The following is a 25,033-nucleotide window of genomic DNA, read 5'->3' as shown; positions in this document are numbered from 1 at the left end:
GTCATTAGCACCTCTAGTAATATATTTACTGAGAAAAATGGTGACGTGTTCAATACTTATTTTACCCGCTGTATCACAGTAATTCATGCAAATGTTTTATTTACAAATCRTTATGTTCCTATTGATTTTACAGTAGCTGTATTTCTAAAGAARTTCTGTTTTTCCATTGCAGACCAAGTTGTCTGCAGTTTATTACCAGTATTGATCCATTWAAGCCCTGTATTGTAAAAGAAAACATATTAAGCATAAGTGGCCATAGTAGCTATCTGATCGATGAGTATGATGGTATAAAATATGTAACATTTGGTTTACATTTGAGTAAATATGTCCCATCTTAAGTTAGCTGTGTATCTTTATCACCTGCTGCTGAAAGGTGAAAGCAGACAATGTCTGTAAMCACTGGATGAATTCTAACAAACACTAACAACTTTATAATTTCTTCARTAGTAGATAGGGCGACAGTGGAAACAGGAAGTAGGTGTTCAATCTGTAACTGGTGGGTTGCCAGTTYGAATCCTCGCTCCATTCATTACRGCGGTTGTGTCCWTGTGCAAGAAAMTTCCCCCGCCTTGCCCGCTGGTGGTGGTCAGAGGGTCCGGTGGTGTCASTGMATGGCAGTCTCACCTCTGTCAGTGTGCTCCAGAGCAGCTGGGGCTACAKTGTAGCTTACCACCTTYAGTGTGTGAATGACTAATGTTAAACACTCTGGAGTCCTTGGCCTTGATAAAGTGCTWTATAAGTTCAGGCCATTTATTATTTACCAAGATGATGGTAAGAGGTGGTGGGGTTGTAACTCAAAGTGACCGTTAAAGAAAATGATTTATTAATTTTTTCAGTGTAATGTGTATTTTGTGGGGGAGACATATTTTCAGAGCATTGGCTTGAATTACACTTGCATTAAATGCAATTTACATTTTCACTTTTTTTCATTCACATGCATAACAAAATCAAAACTGCAAAGAATTTTAAATAAAAAATTAAAATTTTAGTTTAAAAAAATCTAGGGCTGTACAATATCAGGAAAACCTGTGATGTCTGATAACAGTGCTTAATAATGTGATGATGTGACTTGCAATAAATGAACAAAATCTTAAGTAYGTAGTGTTGATGTTTTCCTGCTTTGGAGTTTAGAGCAAAAAAAACCCCAACAACAACAACACATCAATTCCATTCCAACATGACGGTTTTATTTAAAAAATGCAACTAAACCCAGTTGTATAAGCAGTGAAACAACAAACTGCATGTAATAACATTTATTAATGACTTTATGAATAGCGTGGCCCCTTGATGGCCCCTCACTGCACCGGCTGCAGCCGCTCTTTGTTTGAACAATAAAACTTTTGGGGATTTTGACTTGAAGCTGATCTGTCCTGTCGATCTGATAACTGTCATCAGGTTTTTATTTCAGCTGAAGATGAATGTCGCTTGTCTTTTGAAGGAAGAACAGGGGATGATTTGTAGTTTAAAATCCCAGATACATGCAATAAATCTAAATTAATGGAATGCTTGACTTGTTTGACTAAAATGATCTACGACTCAGTATATTGTACCGTGTGCACAGTTATTATGATGGTGTGAAATGGTTTACGGCTTGTTATACTTTTCACACATACAGCTCGCAGTCATCGTTGTGTTTATGTCCAGAACCAGCAGAAAGATTAAGGTATTTTTACACAAACATGACAGTTATGGTTTCATCACTCATTGTCCTGTAACCTCTTTCCTGTATTTACCTTTTAGAKTTTTACCTACAACTCCAGTCACTGAAACAATCAGGTTATCTGACACCATTAAACACTAAAGTTACACTTGCACATCAAAGGTCAGTGTCAGGTAAAGACAAATTTTGGACATCTGTGGTCAGTTTTGCCAAATTTTACAACTTAAGCCTGTTTTTCCTTCTGTTTCTTGTTTTAAATTTTTGGTCATTTGGAAACAAAAGAAGACTAAAGGGATATTTTGGCATAGCAGAAGCAATAAACTTGATGTCATTTAGTAAATGATCAAAGGTTTGCCGCCGTAGTTCAACTGTCCCCAGAGGAAGTCCTGCTTAGTGTTTAACCTTATAACTACAAGTGAAGTTGTAATTTAAGAAACGTGGCCTTGTAAAGGAGTGTCTTATAAAAAMTTTTGACTTATTCCTTGAAGTTTAGTAATAAATTGCCAGAGGATTGTTAAATCACTTGTTCTGTTTGAATTGAGGACAACCTCACAGTGTTTTGTCCTTCCTGTRAGTTTGTTCTCATACATTGTGTTCCTGCTGCCCTTTTTAGGATGACGGCTGCCTTTGATAGTGAGAATGCTTCACAAGCATTCACACTATTGACATCATTTTTTACTTCCATAAGTTTTTCAGCACCTATCTCATTCCGCTATTTTGTGCTATTTCAAAAAATTATATATCAAAACGCTGAGCTCCTTCAGGACATTCTGGCTATGACTTTTTGTATTTTAGTTATTTATAGAGTATTTTTTTGCTATTTTACTTTTTTGGCCACACTTTTTCCATTAAAATTTAATGGAGCTGTTTTCAATATCGCTTAACCCCCTCAAAATGTTTAAAAATATTTACTACAATTTATACATTTAGTTCTGGTTCTGCTCTTTTTAACTTTTTTGTGCTAATTTTAGCTTCTTTTTTCTAGTTTCAACTTTTTTCTGCTATTTCAGCTAAAATTCTACTCCTTTCTGCTATTCTTCTGCTAATTTTTCCGTTTTTGGGCTTCTTTCTGAAAACTTCATCTGTTTGCTGCAAGTTTAGTTATGGCTGATCCGTTAATAGCTAAAGTTATTTTTTTCAATTGTTATGGAAATATTTATTTAACAGAGACAAAAAATATGTGGTCCAAGTATGAAGGTACTCCGTGGGATGGTCAGCTGAATTTTATTGCAACAATCGTTTTATTCACGTGTTACTGTCTTGGTAATATTTCCACAACACAATCTAATTTCATATTTAGGTGGTCATTTTAGGTGTTTTCTGCTTAATTCAGCAAACGTGCTCCTGCTTTTTTGTGCACATTTCTGAATTTTTAGCTATGTTTTAGCTGTTTTACTGTCCATTTTGGGTGTTTTTGCTGTTTTACAACAAATTGTCACTTTCTGTACATTTATTTTTTATTTTTGACTAATTTGACATTTTTTTACACTGCTATCGCTGTCTGTGTGTACATTTAACTTGTTTCTGCTAACTTTAGCTGCTTATTAGAGTCTTTTTCTGCTATTTCAGCTATAATTCTGCTCTTTCCATATATTTTTCTGCTCAGTTCTACTTTTTGTACATTTTTTCTGCTTCTTAAAGGTAATTGAAGCTTTATATACTCCTAGAATTCTGCTAATTTCAGCAGCAATCTGCAACTTCGGCCACTGTTTAGCTGTTTGTTGCTAAATTCAGCTTTTTCAAGCTAAATACCCATTTTAGTGTCCTATTAAGCTTTTCTTACAATATACTTCAGAAAACAAGTGCTCCTTCTACTTCTTTTTGCTAATTTCAGCTACATTTCAGCTGTTTTAATTCACATTTAGGCTATTGCAGCTGTTTTACAGCAAATTGCCACTTTAAGTTCTTTATTTTCTGCTAATTTGAAAATTTTTACAGCCCTTTCACCATCTGTGTGGTAATTTCAACTTGCCTTTGCTACTTTTAGCTAGCTCTTTTGCTAATTTTAGCTACTTTAAACCTTGTTTAGCATGTTTCAKCTGCTTATCTACTAATATTATCTATTAAAAATGTCTTTTATTTCAGATATAATTCTGCTATTCTTCTGCTAATGCTTCTTTTGCATTTGGACTTGTGTTAGACTTCAGCTTCCAGCTTAAGTTTTTAGCAAAATTGATTCACACTAGGATTTTTGCAGGAAATACATTTTCTCTAATGGCTATCATAAAGAAAATTCTGATTGTATGGTAATTCAGATCATCTTGTCTCATAAACCTGAGTCTACAACCAAATTGAGTAAACATCCTGTTATTTGTCCTCCTTTCTTCTAACGAGACAAGATGTTTGTGGTGACTTGCCCCAGTTAGAAGTATGAAAATGCCGTGGAGCCATCTGCGGCAGAGACCTATTTGAATTTCATACGTGTCGAGCTCCTCTTGATGCCTCAACATGAAAGCCTCACGTCTCTTCTCAGCCACGACCGCTGGCCTGGTGAAATAGACTCATTGAGCTGCGMGGTACAAAGAGACACTGCAGCACCTAACAATGACTAAATGTATCAGACATCAGGCTGCCTCGGCATAAAATACAACTAAAGTTGAGACCAGAATAAATAGAAACTCTGTCTGCACAGGCCGGTGGAAAGATCTCTGTGGGAGGTGGAGAAGGATTTCTGTAGTTTTATTTTTATAACTGAGATGGTGACAAAGATTTATCTGATGGGAGAAACCAACATCCAGAATAATTATTGAGAATAATAAGCTGATGGTCCAGGGTCACAAAGATTGTCTCATTTCCATATAAAGAAACAACAATAAATAAATAAATAAATAAATAAATAAAAATCTAGTTTTAGAAAGAAAACACAATGAAACCAACAATAATTCTTATCACAAGTGTTAATTTCTTTAGAGTATTAATTCAAGGATGGTTTATATGAGTTTTTCATTGGCTGGTATAAAGCACCCATTTAAAATTGTTGGTCAATATCTATATTTCATCAACATTACAATAATTGCAATACTTAAATAAATATCTACCGGTATGTATAACAACCATTAAGTGTGCTTACACTACACCAAAAAAACTACACAAAAAAATTTAATTGTGGACTACAATTACAATAATATAGTTGTAGCAGTTGCTTAAGCATATTAATTTCCCTACTTGGAAATTTATTAATTATGTATAAATATATTTTTAGATATTAAGTGTCCAATATTGTCTAATTAAAATTGTTTTGCCAATTAACTGGTCTGTTTCTAATAGGACAAACTGCAGATACTTTTTAAATTTTACCTCATGTAAAACTTTTACATTTTTGTCAAGCAGAATTTGTAATAAATATTTTAAGACTTTACACAAAATTTGATGTATCATCTTAAAGGGGCAGTTCAGATCTTTTGAAGTGGAACAACATAAATAAACTATTATTGTTATCATGTTACACATTGTCTCTTTTAACAATCTAACATCTAACCTGAGCAGGGTCAGGTTTAAAGGTTTGTGAAAATGTATAAAATGATCAGTAAATATTGAGATTGGAGGTGTTTTAAATCGGYAGCGATGCAGTTTGATCTTAGCGCTGATGATTCCAGCCGTTAGCTTCCCAGTCCATCAGTTTCAATATATTATGCACTATGCAGGACTATTTTGATTTGTATTTTAAATAATTAAAAAATAAGAATAATAACTAATCACAGCTAAAATCCCTTCTTTAAAATTGTGACAAGTTTAAACCTGAATCAAAGCAGGTTTAGGTTTGCTCTGAAATGACTGATCCTTGTTTTGTGACAGAGACGGTGTCCTCTGGGCTGCAGCCAGGTGTGGTCGGTGGGCCGCTGCGATGGACACGCAGGTTGATGCAGGAGGAGAACTCAGACAACCAGAGCCTGGATGAACCTCGAGCAGGTGAGTCACTCTTCTCCTGGCTCGATGTCGTCTGATCCCCCGTGACACATCAGCTCCCCTCCGCAGCCRTCTGATTTATAGATGGATGATATGAATCATGCCGCTTCGTCTATTATTGGTCTGTTTAATGATGCTTTACATATTTTAACATCTGAAAAACTAAACCGGCATTTGTATTTTACAAATGAACTTTTTGTGACTCTTGAGTAACAAAATCAGTGTAGTTGTTGTAACTGTTTAGCTAAAATTATCAGTTCCAAATCAGTAATTCTTTATAATTTAGTTCTGATAAAAATCTAGCCTTTCAGTATTTTTTAATTTGTCAGGTTTAAAATGGATTTAAATAAATATTTTTTTCTTCCCTAATTTACACAGAATTCTTCTAAACAGTGAAACGAAAACAGGATTTTGGTTGTTCTGTTAAGAATTAAAAATAAACATATGTATGTAGTTGTAGTTGAAGGTTCTACCAGTGGTTCTTGACATGTTCTCTTGTGACCTCACTGTTGTGCACATGTTGTGTCTAACAATAGTGAACAAAGTTTCAATAGGAAACAAATCTATAAAAGGTCTAAGGTCTCACATATTTACTTAAATGCGAGAGAACATCGGGTTAAGAGAGCTGTCCTAGATTCCTTTAAGTTGATTGGAACATTTCTGTATTCCTTAAAGGGACAGTTCAAGTCTTTTAATGTGTGGTCCTTTCTTACCTGCTATAGATGACTCTTTGATTCAGAGCTAATCTAAATTTATTTTTATGGAGGAGCTTTCTACAGGTCAGATGTAAATTGTTATTTTATTATTATTATTATTTTAACAGAACTGCACCTTTAAAAAAACTTAATTGTGCTTTGAAAGGGTGGGTATTATGTATTTTCTAGGCACATAGTTCAGTTCTATACCACAATCAAGTAACTATGTTGTATACAGAATTTTCAACTGCATCAAAACAACTTGAAATTGRCCTCTGTCTTTTTTAAGAACCTCCCACCATTTCTGACATTCCCACTTCAGCACATTTTTACTACAATGCTTCAGGGGAGGGGAGCTCGGCTAGGGACTGAGATCCAGGGAGGATCTTTGTACAAATAGGCGGAGCTTTGTACAAGCAGCGTTTATGCAGCTCCACATGACTACCACAGGAGATTTGAGGATTTCTGAAACATGCATGAATGAGTCCAAGCAACACTCTGGTATGTTTTTAATGAGGGAATGGCATTACAACATGATATAAAGCTCAAAAAAGTTGGTTTTGCATAATATTCCCCCCTTTAAGAATCCAAACATATGGCACCCCCTCCCAACAGATCTGACTATAGATCCAGTACATATTTCTGATGAAACCAGACAGACAACCAACAGTTTAATGAAGGGAAGCAGAGTTTGAGCATGAGCTCAGACACAGTGATGGCAGTATATTATTCAACTGATATTTTTCACTGAATGGTTTAGAGTGAAAATAAAAACATAGAAGAGCAGACATCTTTGCTTGTGTGAAGCTCATGCTGTAAAACATTAAGCAGAGAAAAATCAAAAGAAGCTACCAAAGTAAAAATGAGAAAATCTGTAAGATGATCTAATTTTACCGGATGCTCAATTACTTTCTTTCTTCCTATGTTCTTGTGCACTCAGAATAGTTCGGCAGGATTCAAATTGCTCCTAATAAAATCATGACTGAGCTGTGCAGCTCTCACCGACCCCTGCTCCTCTGGTTCCCAGGCTGATTAGGAAGCAGGCTGACACAAGCTGCATTCATCACAGCTGACAGTTTTATTATTAAAAATGTAGATGGAGGAGAAAATCTCTTATCGTTGTGTGAGCTGAATAGCACGGATGAAATAAAAGCGTGGCAGAAAGTAAAATCTGTTGCTTTATTAACAGAATGTAATTTCATATTCATATCATTTGCTTTTAGGCCATGGTTGTTATAATATTAGCCTGTCAGTCACAACGCTGAATTCTATGCAAACTGCACAGGTATTGTTGAAGGCTGACAACACGATGCAGGGCTTATTCTTACAGTTACCCATGCAAATCAAGCTGTGCTAAAAATAAACTCTGCAAATGGTTTGCTCAGATCCCTCTTCACCTTAATCCCACCGCCTACTGAAGGTGTGAAACCTGAGAAAATATGCACGTGGTAAATAAAGTCTATCTGCGTCACAGTAGATGGAGTGAAGCATTCTTCTGTCATGACTTCATCTGCATGCAGGTGCGTTTACAAAATACACATTAAAAGACTTGGCAGCACTTTTAGGGAGTYGTTCACAGGTTCAGACTTTGTTTTATCAGAGATTATTCAGGTTTTATTATTCAGAAACACATTATTGTTTTTATACTGTGCCACTGAAGCAGCTCCTGTCACCGTCTGTCAGAAACTCTTTGTTTCAGCTTGTTTCTTTAAAGCAGAGGTCTTGAACCCTGCTCCTCTTGACCCACTGTCCTGCATGTTTTAGATGTTTCTCTGCTTCAAAACACCTGACTGAAATTAATGAGGGATTGACAGGCTTCTCTTAAACTTGATGACATTCTGAGTAGGTACTTGAATCAGGTCTGCTTTAAATGGATACTTCAGATCTTTTGAAGTGAGATTCTGTGGAAAGGTAAAGAACTACGGAGCCCGCGAGGGGACATGGGCGGATTTTTTTCTTTTCTGTTACCTCACAAATGTTTGCATTCCCTCGCAAAATTGTTTTGCGTTCCCACGCAAGTTTGTTTCGTATATGAACTGAATTAAATCAGACTTTTATTTTGAAATATCCGGTTACCAAAACAGGATGTGTCGCTACAAGTTCGTGAAATTGACATTGATGTTGCGTGGCTGCACTGTGTTAAAATATCGGCATATGACATACACTTCCATGCGTGGCTGTGTGATATATTCATTCTGAAGCCGAATTAAAGTAGTAGGCTAACTCGCTAATGGTGAACATGTGAGTTTGTTAATAAACCGGCAGGCACAACAGTGTTAAATGATTTTTGCGAGGTAAAGCAATACTTTTGCGTAGGAACGCAAAAAAAAAAAATCCTGCATGTCCTCTCGCGGGCTCCGTAAAGAACAACTTACCTTTCTTGTCAATTTGGAGAAAAAAATAATAATTTTGATTGGTTCCTGAGCTAATTTGCTGAAATCAACTCCAGTCTCAAGTTTTCTCAGCTGTTCATGCAAATGTTATTTTACACACTTTGACAGACCCTTCACATTTGCATTACACAGTTATTCATGCAGTATGGTATTTCTTTAAGGTCATGACTCAGACTGCACTGGAAGTGCTACAGCTAGCTGCTGCTATTTGCATTTGTAAATAACCACAGAATAATCTGTAAATAACTGTTCAATCTGTAAACAGATGTTAGTTTTAATAAAGCATTAAGCAGTCTGCATACAACCCCCAGCCCAGCCATGACACTGAACATACATCAGAATACACCAAACAACACTTTATAATGGTTATGACACTGAAATATGTTTAACAGATATAAATATTGTGCTTGAGTTAGAGGCTTATATGAAATTTAACAGTGCCCCCTTGGATTATGGTAAGGAAAGTGTGATTTAAAAAAAATCCTAAAAACTTTGTTTCCATTGACCAGAAAATCTTCAGTCATTTTTTATTTTTAAATCCGATTTCCTGGTGTGAGTGCAGGGAGGAGAGGCTGAAACAAAAGATAAAGTGTAGGAAATGATATTTGGTGTTAATTATAAAACTGGTGGTAATAAAGAGGTGCGTGAACATGAACTCATTTGGGACAGCTGATATTGTCCCATCGCTGCCACATATCCTCCTCTGTGATATTACAGGAGAGGGTTTTTTTCCTGACCTTTGAATAAGAAGTAATGAGACTCTTTGTATCTCTCCATCATAGCTCCATTGGCTTTGTGCATCTATTTGTATTCTGCTTCTAGATAACACACTTAACCTTTATTGAGTTCCTKGTTGCCAACAGATCTCCCTCATTATCCCTTACAAAGACACAAGYTCAGTGCGGGTGGAAACTTCTTTGTGGTGATATACTGGAGCCAGGGAGGTGAACAAAAAGGCTGGACAGGTAGTTCTGGACAGAGCGGCGAGCACGGCTCCAGCCTCAGGTTTCTGCGCTCTCTTCCTCAGCAGGCCGTCTGACAGATTGTATAATCTGTGGTGAGATTAAAAACCCTTCCCCGGACCTTTGGGGATATTATCTCCGGGATTGCTCCACATCGTCCAGCCACAGACTCTCTTTCTCTCTTTTCATCCCTCCGCCGCTTTTAACAAGATGGAGACGGCGTGATCCGGCTTCAGCTGACAAGCCTCCAAGACCGCCGTCGCTAAGCAACTGAATGCTAAATTTCGAAACCCAGACAATTCTGTCTTTTAAGCATTAAAAGTGCAAAGCGATGAGCCAAAAATAGAGCAGCTGGGATTTTTATTTGTATTTTTTTGGAGGTCGGGGGTGGGGTTCAAGGAATCAAAACGATGCAAATGAAGCAAACGACTTGTTGTTTTTGAGGTTTATTATGATGTTTATTTTGGCAAGCCGCAGTCGGCTGAGAATAGTCTTTTTCCACCGACGTATTTTTGGGGGATTTTTTGAGCGTTGAGAGAATAGAAACTGGCAGAGAACCCAGATTGTCTTGAACCGTGTGCTTTTATTAGAACAACTTTGTAGTTGTTGAAAGTTTTGGGAAAATACAAAAAGATATTCTTGGATTTAATGTTTTCTTTTCTATTCTCTCAGTGAACAAAACATTTTTWAAGTTTTTGAAGTAAAAGGTTAGTCTTTTGAAGTTTTAATTGCTACTGATCAAAAATCTTTTGCTGAATTTGTCTTTATTTCTGACTCAAGCCTTTTATGAGTTTTGTTTTAATGAACAGGTGAAGATGACATGAAGTATTTTTGTCCATGTCTGTCCCAGCAGTGATGTTTCCACCGCTGCTGTCGGCTCATCAGTCCTGTATTCACATCACCTCAAAGGAAAAGGAATCAAAGAGCAAATGCATAATTGAATTTACATTACACACCTGGATGAAATATTTATTTATTTATTTATTTGATTCCTCATGAAAATTGCAGCTGAGGTGTTTGTGTGTGGATATGTTAATCTTTGTGTGGCAGTCAGCACCTTAGCGTGATACCAGGATGCCCTGCAGACTTTCAGAAGGATGAGATGATCTCGTACCACCTGCTGTCAGTCATTCAGCCTCACCCTGACGTCAGTGTTTGCCTTTGTGAAGGATCCATTTTGACACACAGTCAGACTTAAAATCTGCTGCAGAAATTTTATCTCAAATTAGAAAAATAATTTATTCTGATCTGCATCACATTTAAGCTAATTTTGTCTTACAAAGGGGTCATATTATGACTAGTTTTTAATATTCAGTCTCACAGTGCCTGCGCTCCAGCTAGCATCAACACACTGTTCTTAAATTCTCAGCCATAGATTTATCCTTTAGGTGTAACCTTGTCAGGGACCATGAGATGAATCTGCACAGGTTTTTAAAAACGCTCCACCACAGATACAGATGCTTTATGATCAGCTGACCTGTTTAAACCTCCCGTCACAATTACTTTGTAGTTTTTTTGTAGGCTTCATAAATCCTCAAGCTGCAAAAAGCAGACTCTGAGGTTTCAGTTCTGTGTGTGTTTTGTTTTTAGAGGCTGACTTTAAAAGATGTTGATTTTAAAATCTGTTTTTGAACAACCATCATAAATAATGCATTCTTTATTATATGGTGCATTTATTTTTGAGTGGAAAGTCCCAGATTTAATCCTCTGGTAGATTAAAAAATACAAGGAAAAACAATCGTATGACAGATAAAACACTAGATGACGCACTGGTAGATTATTATTAGCTCATATAAGGTAATTCAGTTAATTCATACAAAAACAGTAGAAAAATGGGCCTTTCCTCTTCTGAGTTACCATGAATGCTGCATGAAGGCTGGATTTATACTACTTTAAATCAACAAATTAATGTACTTTTCACCTGCAAACCTAAGCCACTTACCTAATGAAATATATTCATTAAATATATTGAACATGAAACAAGAGACAAAGTTTATTTTATTTTATTTTTGAGTTGATTGAGTTCAATTAGCTATCAACCTCATTTTTTGCCACCAAGAACTGATTCATTATCTGTCAGTCCCCATGTATAGAAAGGACCTTACATCCTAAACTAAACTAAAATAAAGTGAAAATAAAAAAACTCATTATTAGTCACAATTTATTACTATTTCTTTTATTTTTATTTTTATTAATTTTTTATTAATGGTACTTGATTATTTAGACCTGGTAAGGAGTGCATGTCTAGGTGTACCCTGTACAGATGTTGGTACACTAAGTTTGAAGTTGCGTCTGAGTCAGTGTTGGGTCTTGAAGTTTCCATAATTCCCACATCCTTCCCTTATACCTTCTCTCTCTGGGCTTGCTCCTATATTAGCATTCCAATAAATGTCCATAAAAGTCTTGTTTCAGCAGCCCATTTCTCATCAGAATGTCCTGGTTCAGCATCCGATGTAGACATTGCTAATCCGGGCAGCGTCCGAGCAACTGAGATTGCTTGGAAGTTTTGATGGGCTGTTTAAAAATGAGTCACTGCGTTTTGTTTTTCTGATTTGCTGTTTTAGTCCACATGTTGAAATGTTCTTGGGAAACACACTGAACCCCACTTTATTTCACTGGCTGTGTAAACTAAGAAGTGCTTTATGGCTGTCCGTTTGAACATGGCTTGTAAAACTGTACAAGTGTTTCAAGTGTTCAACAAGACAGGAAAAGTACCATCAAATACAGTCCATTTATCATTAATTGTACCTTAGAGTGGAGCTCTTAACATTTTGTGTTGTTTTTGTACTTTCACGAATCACTAAAAAAACAAAAACAATCATTTGGTTATAGATTATTTTCATTTTGAGACCTTAAAAGCACTCATCACTTCCACTCTGTACTTTTAAGTTTTGCATGTTGTGCACTCAAGAATCATTTAATCAGACTGAAGGGAAATTTTTCATTTTGAAATATATGTATATATTTTCAATTATACAAGCAATACAAATCCCAAATGTTAATCCACTTCAGATGTCTCTGTTTTAAGAGCTGCAAATCAGTTTAATAAATCATAGTCGTGCCTTTGTTCTGCCATGGAGGAGGTCCTTCTTGTTCAGAGTAACGGTACGAGCAGCGATCGCTGTCAGTTTATCACCACTGACTGCAACTAAATCTGCAGCGGTACATGAAATCACCCCACAACACAAAGTACTCCAGCTTGTGTGGGAGTGAAGCAACATGTGAGTTTCTGTAGAGACCATAATGCACACAGAGTGGGATCAGAGGTTGCTAACAGCATATATCGTGATTCTGGCAGTAAAAGTTACAGAGAGCAGGGGCGGAGCCAGGGGGTGGCCAGGGGTGGCCATGGCCACCACAGACAAATTTTTGGCCACCCCATTGGCCACCCTGCTGTACACACCCCTTACACAGTGAAACAACCTTTAGGGGTGTAGTAATCCTCCTGAACTGTTGGTGGCAGTGTTTAACAGTTTGAAACATTACCAAGCTCTATCACTGAGGAAGAGTAATGACAAGGAAGTGATGGTTTTATTTATATACAGAACATATGCCTATGTAATCTGATTTATTGTGTCAACTTTTGGACTTATGGTGACAAATGTATTTTTTTTGTTGTTGTTTTTGTTTTTTTGTTTTTTTGTCATTTTATGTTATGATGGCTGCATGGTGCTCTGTCCCTTTTGGTTCTGAGTAGGCCTATCACTAAATCAGCAAAAGTGAAACACCCCTCTAAATTCACTGTTGGTGGTTATCAATATTGCACCTGTTCATTGGGTAAAATTATTAATATTAATTTTAACTTTTTAGCTTCCATCTGAATGACAAAACGCATAAATGCAAACTTTTGAGTCAACCATTTATTGCAGTTTATGCAGTTGTTGTGATATGCATATTGCACAGGCTGTTATCACGATGACGATAAATTTTCGATATACGTATTGTGCAGTCCTAGTTCTGATGCCCATGTTTGTAAGGTAGTCACTGCCTGTACTGTATAGGGACATAAGGAAATGAACAAAACACAAAGAAGAAGCAGAAGCTTTTAAGTAAAAAATGATATAATTTTCCTGACCACCCCTGTGTGAGTAGTGGTCCCAGTCTGGCTCCACCACTGACGGAGAGGCATGATGTTTGGTCCAAACGCTCCTGAGTTTGGAGAAAATTGTGAAGTTTTAATTTCCAGATTGTTTGTTTTGGGGAGCTGCAGATGTACAGTCGTCTTCAGCCTTGTTGTTTGGTGGTGGGCTCGCTTTCAGCAGAGGAGTTTCTGCAAAGCCCACTCTTGCTCAGCAACCTTGAGTAAACCAGCCTGTGCCCCCTCCCTCCTCGTTTGCTCTCTCAGTCCTCTCTCCTGAGGGTTTGTAAGGAAAAATAAATATTTTTAGACATTGCTGTCCAAAGCTGCTGTCACTTCTACTTTTTCCCCTTATTTTTATAAACCCTTACCATGGGAAAAACATTTTAACCTCCCCCTTTCTCACTATTGATGTAGTCGCCTAGCCTTTGGCTTCCTACTGCCGCCCATCACAATAAATAAATAAATAAATAAATTAAATAAATAAATAAATAAATAAAGGAAAAGGGGGAAAACAGTTGCCCCATGGGAGAAGGTCACCATAGCAACTAACTTTACCAGAGCAGCCCCTCAAAGCGTCCATCTGAAGCCGGTTTTAGAGGTCCTGCGATTTCACCGACAGCAGAACCTGAGTTTATGTGTTGGTGCAGAGAGGAGGCTGGAAGGCCTCCAGGACAGGAGAAAAAAAGAAAAAAACATTGAAGGTGATAGAAATGAAGCCACAGAGAGAGGCACAGATGTCCAACAGCTGATGGCCTCGACACACAGAGTGCAGCTTCTCATTTGGGCCGTGTCCTTTCTGAACAGGATGACAAAGTTTACTTGCTAAGCCCTGATGGATCATTGGGACCGAGCCCTGGCATGCAACAACAGCTGGCACACARCCGATCTTTCTTTTAGTCTTAAAGCAGAGACACAGCTACTCTCCAGAAACTCATTTTAAGTCTTTAAGTCTTAAAAAAATGATCCTCAAGAAGTATTTACATTTTCCATCTGACCCTGGCCAAATTAAAGTCCTCTCCTCGGGACCATATGGCCCCCTGCTCTCATTCTGTACGACTGCAGTGTCAAAGAGCAGATCTCATATCCCTGATCACAAGGGACCCACTCCTAATCCACGCAGGCTCCGTGCAGCTCCACACTCTGCTTATTGTGTGCACGTCCACCTATTGTTGTCTCACACAGCAGAGCAGCTATTAATAGCACCGGTCTCAGCTGTATTTTAAAATTCACCCAGCTTGGCTCAGAGTTGTGAATTGGAGCTGTGCCACGCTCTCGAGGCTGTCTTTTGCAATGGCAAGAAAACGGAGGGCAGCCAAGGTGTCGCAATGCTAGTTTTTGTCTGAGTTTTGCACTCAAAGGAGGACAGGAAGCAGCTGCCGGTTCCAACACTTCCTGTGTCGTTCTTTAATGTAAAATAAATGCTTCGTTGCATCATTGAGGCACCCTTGTACAGATTTCAAATATGATGAAATAAAACAAAAATGGCAAAAATATTTCTCTCTTCATTTGCTGGTTTATAAACCCAGTGGTCAGAAAGCAAATGAAATAAATTTGCAAACATTTTAAATGAAGCAAAGTGTTTATCATGAAATTCATTTCCCTCACAGCCATCCACGAGTTTCCAGAGGACATTTTCACCAAGGAGCAGAGGAAACATGGAGCTGTACTTCTGCACGCTCTCTGTGTGAGTCTTTCTCATTTACTTGCGTCAGCACAGCATACACTAACACACCTCACACAATGGTTCAGTTAAAGGCTGATCGTATACGTCGTCTTTACTTTGCTCATCTGCACGTTCCAGGCCATCTACATGTTCTACGCTCTGGCGATCGTCTGTGACGACTACTTCGTTCCTTCGCTGGAGAAAATATCTGAGGTGAAGCCCAAACCTATTCTTTAACAGTTCATTTTAATTTTATCTTATATTCTGAGCTCTTGTCTTGTTTTTGAATGTTTCAGAACCTGCAGCTCAGTGAGGATGTGGCTGGAGCGACGTTTATGGCTGCAGGAAGCTCCGCCCCTGAGCTTTTTACCTCTCTAATCGGTTCGTAGCTCAGCAGGAAGTAACAGCTGTGATGGTTTCAAGACAGCTTGCTCAGAGAAAATCTGAAGTTAGACTCCCAGAGTTGTGCAGGTGCCAGAATCATCCAGGAGATGTCAGCAGAGAAAAATGAAGGCAGACAGAAGATATTTTGAAGAGGCATTGAAAAAAATAAAAAAACATCAAGCTTTTGTATCATTTAAGAAAAAGGTTTTTTTCTCATGTTATAGACTCATAAAAATGGTAAATCCTGGGTTCAGAACCATCGGTCAATGTTGAGTTTACTGTGAAAAAAATGTATAGATTTATTGTAGTCAGGACACACTGTGGCAGACCAAGAGTTAAAATCAAACTTGTCTTCAGGCGTCTTCATCACTAAAGGTGATGTTGGAGTCGGCACAATCGTGGGCTCGGCTGTCTTCAACATCCTGGTCATCATCGGGCTGAGTGGGATCTTTGCAGGACAGGTAGGACCTACATCAGTACCTTGTTGTGTCTGATATCTGGGCTCATTTCTTGATGTTCCATTTCTATTGTTCAGACAAAATATTGATTATTTACTGCTAGAAACAGACTATAGATCCATTTGATTTTGTTTTTGATCTTTACACTGTTAATGTGTTTTTCTTTGATGTCAAAGTTTCTGTTAAAGAAAATTTATTGAACAAATTAGGTTTGAACAAGGAAGTGTTGCCACCAGCAGCTATAAAAGGCAGGTGATGATGTATTTGCCTTTGTGTGCGCTTGCTGGTCTGTTAGTAAAATATTTCATGAAGCACTGGAGAGATTTCCATTAAACCAGTGCTGGGCAGTGTGTGTTCAGCGGTGYTGCACTGAAAAGCATCCCACATCCATTGTATTTTCTTTTTTTGTTTGTTTTTTTTTTATTATTGTTGGATGCTGTTTATTTATTTTTTATTAGGAGGACTGCAGATGTAAACTAGAATGCCATAACAAACAAAAGGCCATAATGTACATATACTGAGCTAAAGTTTGGTGTGGTAGTAGCTGAGAGTCATCCCCACATGTACTCTGAACACTCACAGATTATGTGACTTCTATTTTTAAAATCTTGTCGTGAAAGGAAAGGCAGCAGTTATGTGTCATTTTTTTACTTTTATTTCTTTTTGTTTTAGTCCTAACAGACAGTTGAACACTGTTTCTGCCTCCACAGACGGTGGTTCTGACGTGGTGGTCTCTTTTTAGAGATTCATGTTTCTACATCCTGTCTGTACTGGCGCTCATCGTGGTGAGATGCTCATTTAGATGTCCTAATCCTTTTTATTTTTATTTTTCATTGTTTGCTTTTATTTAGAAATATATTTTAAAGAATCTATTTTGCTCTCTGTTTAGGTTATCTATGATGCCAGAGTTGTTTGGTGAGTTCTGTGTGTCAATTTGATCTGATTTTCTAACTGYTCAGCTATTTTATTCTTTAAAAAAATTTTTTTTTGTTTGTGTCCCAGTTGCTCAAAGTTTCCTCTGAACAGTGTCGCAACCTCTTCCTGTAGTGACAGTTATTACAGTCAYGGCACTGATTGTGTCGACAGCTTCCAGTCAGAGAGTCGAAGGGGAACCTGTTGAATCGATTGGGTTTGTGGTTTATCCCCAACATCAGAAAACRTATTTGATGCCATCAAAGCTCATTTCAGAGTCAGCAGATGTGACGGGGGACACGATGGCTTTAAACACAGCTGTAAAATTGGTTTTGATTGCTTTTAATTTGTGTGTCAGCTTTGATGTGAAAATACTGGTGACATTYGCCGCACCATCAGTGACTCGCATCTTTTTGTGTGGCCGCTCTTTCATCTCAGTCACTTAGTGCTTTTGATGCATCTGAACCTTCGGTGGTGAATAGTTTCTGTTCTGTTAACTCAGTGCTTTGTTTTAAAGGCTTTTTTTGTTGTTGTTTTTAAAGTAGCTGTATTTACGCAGTGAAAGTCTTGTAGTAAAGGATTCTTGAGAGAGCAGGTTGTTTATTTAGACACACTGCTGTATTTCACCTCACCACTGTTACCCTGAACTCAGGTTGGCAGATTTGTGTTTCAGCTGGTTTTGCCAGAATCAGCCTCTAAATACCTGGAACATAAATTTTCACCCGTGCTCGGTGCTCATGTGGTGTTTCTGTCTGAGGAAGCAGAGAGGAAAGTTGCCATTGCAAAAGTTCTGCTTTGTGAGATGTGGTGTCTCAAGTCTCAGAATCTTATATTCAACCAAAAAAGTATTTTTGATTTTGTTTTGAGCCTGATAATTAAACAAATGTGCCGTTTGCTGTGCAGGTGGGAGTCTCTGCTCCTCATGGCCATGTATGGGATCTACATTTTAATCATGAAGTGAGATTTCCAACAATCTTCCTGTTTTTTTAAATTGTTGTTTTACGTAAGTGAACTGGAAGGACCAGGGTTCATGGAGGGATTTGTCTGGCTGCAGGTTCAACTCCCCGATTTCGGTGTTTGTGAAGCGTCAGGTTAGGAGCCGAGCGCGATGCTGCCGCCGATCAGAGGGAAGAGAAGAGAACAGGATGGGAGACGAGGCCGCACCTTGTAACACCTCACTGGTGCTTTTAAAYGCAGGTGGGCCAGTATTAAATAGGAATGATCATGTTTGTGTGTTCAAGTCCTGGTTCTGTCTGTAACTGTGTTCCACTGACACAGGGCAAGGCCACGGTCAGGAGCCTCCCCCCGTCATCATGGTAGATGAGCTACTCATCCTCAACCCCCACAAACTCTCCTTCTCAGAGGCAGGCCTGCGGATTATGATCACCCCCCACTTCTCGCCGCGCACCAGGCTCTCCATGGCAGGACGCATGGTCATCAGCGAGGTGTTTGATGCCCACCTCAGATGTCACAACACAACACAACACAACACAACACAAACTGATTTAAAAACTCATCCCTGTTCGTTGCAGAGGCAGAGGCTGATCAGGAGTTCCAAACACCAGCGGGATGGCGAGGCCGCTTCAGGGTCAAGAAAGTGTTCACTTAGTACCAGCCTGAAGAGGGCGGGCTCCTGTAGTCTGGAGAACGGAGGCGGGAGACCGGGAATAAGAGACGAGGAGTCTCGWAACAAACTGGGGGTCGAGGCGAGCCAGCCRGAGGAAGAGGARGAAGATGAAGATGGGAACTTTAGTCCGGTGCACATGCCAGGTGAGAATGACGAGCTACATGCTAAGTGCTAAGTGTTCTGTTCTTGTTTTCCTCTGACTGACCCTCCTGGGTGTGACAGGCAGCTGGTCTGCTCGGGTCAGGTGGGTGATCACCTGGCCTCTGGGCGTCCTGCTCTACTGCACTGTGCCTAACTGTGTGCWGCCACGCTGGCACCGCTGGTTCATGGTCACCTTTGTGGCCTCCACCCTGTGGATCGCTGTCTTCTCCTACCTCATGGTGTGGATGGTAAGATGTCTTATTATATAGCACAGAAAGGCTGTGTCTTATTCAGGGGCTTCATCCTTCATAGTCCGCATTTGTCGGCTGCTCACATCACTGCCCCGTGCCGAAGGCATCCAAATTCTTGTTCTTCTTCTCATATGATTTTTTTTATTTTGTTTTGTTTCTTTATTATTATTGTTTGAAATTAATTTAGGAGAAAAGGGGCAGAAATTATAAGATTTTTTTTCTTCTTTCTGCCTCCTTTCATCTCAAGTGGGATTTTTTTCTCTCTTTGTTGTGTATAAAATTTTATTTTTATTTTTAAATGAAATGAATAAATGAATTAAATAAAAAAGGCCCACGAAACCCCCAAAATAAAGGCTGCATCTGAGTATCCTTCCTGGTCGAGGATATCCCAGGATTCATTGCACCATCAGCAAACTAAACAGGGAAACAAAGACAGCTGATTTATTATTATTATATATATTTTTTAAAACCAAGTCAGCATAGTTCGGAAATGAATTGAAGTATTTGTTTTTAAATGTGTGTTTAGCAAATTGGCCGAAAAAAATTATGCTGCAGTGAGATGCAGCTACACTTACTGATACTGGAGCTAAACCCAAAATATTAATGTTTCTTATTTATTCACATGTAACGCTTTTAAGTGTGAAGTTATTCCTCCAGTGAAAAGATGTGAATACATATCCCAACACATTTTAAGTTTGAAGGCACGTGAAATACAACGTATCACCATGATAATGGTTAGTGTGTGGTCACGCAGACATACATCATCCTAAGATTAGACCGTCTCACTTCACAGCCATTTTACACAGCCTACGTGGACTGCCAAGTGTGTGGCCTATGTAGGCTGCAGCCCCTGAGAGACACAGCTGAAGTTACCATTATGTGAGATGAAAACAATTTGTGTAGAATGTAAATAATGTTACATGTAAGATTAAATGAAGCAGCTCTCTGCAGGTCACCATCATCAGCTTTACATTAGACATCCCTGACTACATCATGGGTATAACCTTCCTGGCAGCAGGAACCAGCGTACCAGACTGCATGGCTAGCCTGATTGTAGCTCGACAAGGTAAAAATAAAAGTCTGCTTCCTACTTACATCTCTAAATCTGTTTTTATTTTTTCCATCCCCATTCAGAGGTGCAGGGGTTTCATTGCAGCTCTTTTCTTTTCAGGCTTGGGGGACATGGCAGTGTCTAACTCTATAGGCAGCAACATCTTTGACATTCTGCTGGGGTTGGGTTTCCCCTGGGCTCTGCGGACCCTTGTGGTGGACCACGGATCTATAGTAGGCCTACACTTCTATCTCTAACCATTTCTTTYCACTTTACGTTTTATGGCTGATTGTGTTCAAATGTTAAAAAGTGTTTTTTTTTCCTTCTTGTAGATTTCCATAAATAATAAAGGACTTGTATATTCTGTCATCCTGCTGCTGGCATCAGTGTTTCTGACTGTAAGTAAATACAGAATATCAGGTTAATTACATATCTGTACGACATACGTTTAAGATAAGTTTACGTTTTTAAACTGAGCTTGAGGCATTTTGGATGGGGGGAAAGAGCAAAAAAAAAATAAAATAAAAAAACCAGAAACATCAAATGTTTCTTACATTTGGTCCTGACTCCAACCACTATTTCAAACAATAACAGTATTTTTTTTTACTTTATTTTAGAGCATGATTAGCTTATAATCATTCATTTAAGGAATGAGGCTTGTCAATTTTTTTCCCAGATGATGTTTAAATATTGACACACACTGTTAAATATTTGTTTGTGAAGGTTAGTCCTCCACTGWTCTCTGTTTTGTTCACAGGTGTTGAGTGTTCATCTGAACCACTGGAGRCTGGACCGCTGGCTGGGTCTGGGTCTGCTGTTTCTTTATGCTATTTTCCTTTTTTGCTCCATCCTTTTTGGACAGATGTAAAGGCCTTAAGGCCAAAAGTCCACCTCATCGGCTGACTCACCTGATAACTCCCTCTCTACCACACGTCTTCTTCCTTGAAGCCAAAAAGCAACAAAAAACAAGATTGTTGTCTTCATGTGAGATTTTCTGTGCACCTCTGTAGGTCTCATGGTGATGATGTCCACRAACACATGTATTTTAGGAGGTTATTGTCCTTTTGTACAGTGCTGTGATTGAGAAGTCTTTACGTTTCAAAAACACTGAAGCAATAGTTCTGTTCTTTGAAAGTGGGGTTCTGTAAAGGTTAGTTTTTTTAGACTAGCTCTTAGCTTAAATATAAACACTAAATCTTGGAATAGTTGCCTACGGYAGGTAAGATAGTAATTGTTCATAACCTTTTACAGGATCCCACAACCATAGATCTGAACTTTTTTTGTTTCTTTTACCAACAAAGCAGATTAATGCAGCGRGGTAATTAGGCCTTTAAAAGCAAAACTATAAAATAGTTTTTCTGTTTTGTCATTTTAAACCCAAAACTTGTAAATGTTTTACGCCAAATAATTTCTAAACAAAAAAAAAAGTTTTGTTTAGAATTATGAACAATTAACTGGGAATGTTTGATTTTAGGCCCTTTCTGCTAACATCGTTTTCAAATCAAAGTTCAAATTTTCTCACTAAATCTCCATGTTAGCTTACCGGMTAGCACGCTATTTGGGAATTAATCCTGTCAGTATTTCATTACAGCAGCCATTACCTCTAATTTTACTATTTATTTATCATTCTGAAGTGTGTCCAGCTGCAGCTGATTAAATTAACTAAAACTCACAATTCATCATCATTACTACAAGCACAAGTCATCTTTATTGAATAGACATTACTAACTAGAACATGGTGCTGAACAGACCGTCGGTGGAGTGTTTTTTATTTAAATAGCAGCACTAATCTAACAGCAGGTTTTGCACATTTGCTGATTAATGCGGATGTAAAATATCAACACAAACAAAATAAATACAGGAGTTTGCACGACTCATCAAAAGGCACAGGAAACAAAAACTACTGCTGTCATGTTTGGGACTACTTTTTCCAACAGATGTTTTGATTGTACACCCTCACTGATGTCTTCATCAGTGTGAAGATTAAAACACGTTTTATTGTAACAATATTTAGGTGATTCRGTTTAACGACTTCAAACCAGGAAGTACTCCTGGATGAAGATAATCAAGTATTTCTTTATTACATAGATTTACAGGTTGATAATATATTTTATGTTTATGTACGACAATCAATGTGATAAATGTTTGAATTTTTTACTTTACCTTTGATGGTACATGAAGTTAAAGACGCATTAAATGCAGATTAGAAACACATTTCTGTTTTAAGGTAAATAGTTCTGCGTTTACTACATTCATTTCCTTTAGTTAATGAGGAACAAAATGTTGAACAATTCGGGCACATACTAGTTTTTGTTTTATGAAGAAACCTAAAGTGTTTGGTATTTTTGAATATTAGATCTGTGAATTTTACATTTCATCAAAGGGATCCTGGGATTTATTTTTTGTTTCTTCCAGGTGGCCGTACATTTGTCTGTCTGATGATACTTTGTAATGTTTATAATTAACTTAGTTTTACAAGAATGAATGTCCTTTAGGCTTGTTCTGTGGTATTTTAACTTTTTTTTAAAGAATGATGTAAACTTTTTGTGAATTATTGTAACTAAATGAGCGCTTATTTGTAAATGTTCAGCGGACTATGAAAGCTTTAAGTCAGTTTGTCTTTCAGCATTTAGATTTTCTACGTCTTAATGTATTCACCGACATGCTTAACTTTATTTTATCAATAGAAACTGAAAATTTAATGAAAATGTGAACCAAAAAGGCCAAAAAACTGCTTTAAAAGCTACAGGATTCCTTCTTTATTCAAATTTGAGCTTAAAAAAATAATTTCTACTTTGATCTGGATGTTTAATTTAATTAGAGATGTGAGGAATGAAAGTAGTTAGTTTTTATTAATTTAATGTGCTATAAGTGTTTTTTATCCTTACCTGCAGCAGAAGTAGTCTTACCCTCCTTGTTTTTCCAGCAGACGACTCAGTGTGAACGTTTTTTCAGCTGTCAGGAAACTCTTAGAACCCTCCTGATCTAAATCTGGCAATATTAATAATAAATCCAAACAGCTGAAGTCCGTTCTCCAAATAATGTTTCATTTCTTCTGCTGTGATGTTGGGGCTAGAKGATATTTTAGAATAAATCTTACTGCTTTACAGATTGTATTGATTGACCCTTAGCAGACTGTTGTATCTTGAGTGCAATAAAAAAGTGCAATAACTGATATTTTTAAATCTTATTTCCTGTCAAAATGAAGAAAGACCAGGCAGAAAGAAATTAAAACTAAAATGAATAAACATTTTCTTTGCTCCATTTTATTTTTTTATTGCTCTGTTTAATGTTTAAAAACTATTTTTTGTTGAATATGGTCTAAAGCAGTGTCCCACTCCTGGTCCTCAAGGACCCCTATCCTTTATGTTTTGTTTCCGTTGTTCAGCAGCTCTTCAGAAGATTAAGGTGTGTCAAAGCAGGGAAACATCTAAAACATGCAGGGCAGGAGATATCTGATTTATTTACAAATGTTACAAAAAAAATACAACAGCAGATAGTGCTTAATATTTTATTTTCCTGAAAACTTTTTATACAACATTCCATTACAATCCAAAGATCCACCCAAATAAAATCCACCTACCATGTAAACCTATGATCTTTATTTAAATATCACTGATGTAACAAACAATTCTCTCCCAATTCAGAAACCGTAATATTAAACAATAATTACACCGTACTTGTAAAGAGACCAAGAAGCTGAACATTCTCATCTGAACGTGATCTTTTTGTAGACTTGACTCACCCACAGTGCAGTTCTTGGAAGAGAGGCTCAGCTGAGACCTGGATCACAGGATGAACTAGAAACCAACTTCCCCCTAAATCCCACAACGTCCCACAYATCAGGTACGCAAAATTACCGATGAATACAAAAACACAAATATTCTAGTGGCCACCGCCTCTAGAGAAAGCAGGAAGTTTAAAAACGTGAGCCAAGAAAAGAAACCGAGTGAYGCTCATGTAATGCTTTAAGTATTCATTAGTTGGCTATTGGAACTTGTTAGCATGGTTAGCATATATTACACCACTTCCAACAGCTTTAAAAAGCCAGCTCTGAGTGAGGACTATTCCTGAACACACATCATGCAGTTATCCAGGCGGATGCTGCAGCAGTTTGTCTACAGCCCATTTTAACCCTTTAAATACTGATTCTCTTTGAGGTAAAACTGTCTGCAGCTCAGTCAGACTTTTCCTTTAGCCACTGCATTAAAAAAGGACAAAAAAACAGCAGTCTCAGAATTCAGCTTTCACACATCTTTTCTACAATACAAAGCCACTTKTATCTGGAGTCACAGTCATTTCCTCTGAAGTCCAAAGGGACCGCTACATGTCCTCGTCTTTACAGCATCACACTCCAGCCTCTGTTCTGTTTTCCTTTGTGATCCAGTGACTATCGTCTTTCTCTGCATTAAAACAACCTAATGGCGTCGCATCAAACACACCTGACGTGGCGAATAATAAACTGCTAAAACACAGCAATAATCCCGGCACATGAAAGCTGGTGCAGGTAGGATGTGTTTTTATTTTGTAACAAAGAAGCTGTTTTCGTGACGATAACAGTCACGTCTATCAGACAGGCAGGTGATTGTGCTGGCCAGTCATACGTCAGCATTGAATCTGTTGTGTCGCTGCTGTCTTTAGGAGCAGAGAGAAAAGCTGACAGTTATCTCAGAATAAAAGCCCCTGAAGCACGAATTAAAAGAGGGGACCAAGAGATTAAGCTCTAATCTGGCATCCTTCAAGTTCTGCAGCCACTTTGACAGACGTGGGGGGTTCTATCAATATATCCAGATTGTTTCTTGTACCTGTGTGTGTGTGTGTGTGTGTGTGTGTGTGTGTGTGTGTGTGT

General features: G+C 38.0%; 1 protein-coding gene across 1 annotated transcript in view; it reads left to right on the top strand.

Annotated features, from left to right (window-relative positions):
• LOC106516336 (sodium/potassium/calcium exchanger 3) overlaps positions 1–23,361 on the top strand; it is a gene marked incomplete at its 5' end in the record, with an annotated part of 29,058 nt that extends 5,697 nt beyond the window's left edge. The window contains 16 exon segments of the mRNA XM_014006642.1: positions 5,456–5,569; positions 15,305–15,381; positions 15,499–15,573; positions 15,657–15,741; positions 16,102–16,205; positions 16,913–16,987; positions 17,092–17,117; positions 18,018–18,071; positions 18,169–18,311; positions 18,393–18,559; positions 18,647–18,884; positions 18,964–19,130; positions 20,085–20,199; positions 20,305–20,417; positions 20,517–20,582; positions 20,942–23,361. Coding sequence (XP_013862096.1) covers positions 5,456–5,569; positions 15,305–15,381; positions 15,499–15,573; positions 15,657–15,741; positions 16,102–16,205; positions 16,913–16,987; positions 17,092–17,117; positions 18,018–18,071; positions 18,169–18,311; positions 18,393–18,559; positions 18,647–18,884; positions 18,964–19,130; positions 20,085–20,199; positions 20,305–20,417; positions 20,517–20,582; positions 20,942–21,052 — 1,730 coding nt within the window. The 3' untranslated portion in view covers positions 21,053–23,361.
• Positions 23,362–25,033: the final 1,672 nt, after the last annotated feature.

This window comes from Austrofundulus limnaeus, unplaced genomic scaffold (assembly GCF_001266775.1).
Source record: "Austrofundulus limnaeus strain Quisiro unplaced genomic scaffold, Austrofundulus_limnaeus-1.0 Scaffold37, whole genome shotgun sequence".
Lineage (NCBI taxonomy): Eukaryota > Metazoa > Chordata > Actinopteri > Cyprinodontiformes > Rivulidae > Austrofundulus > Austrofundulus limnaeus.
This window is presented reverse-complemented; position numbering and strand designations above follow the sequence as displayed.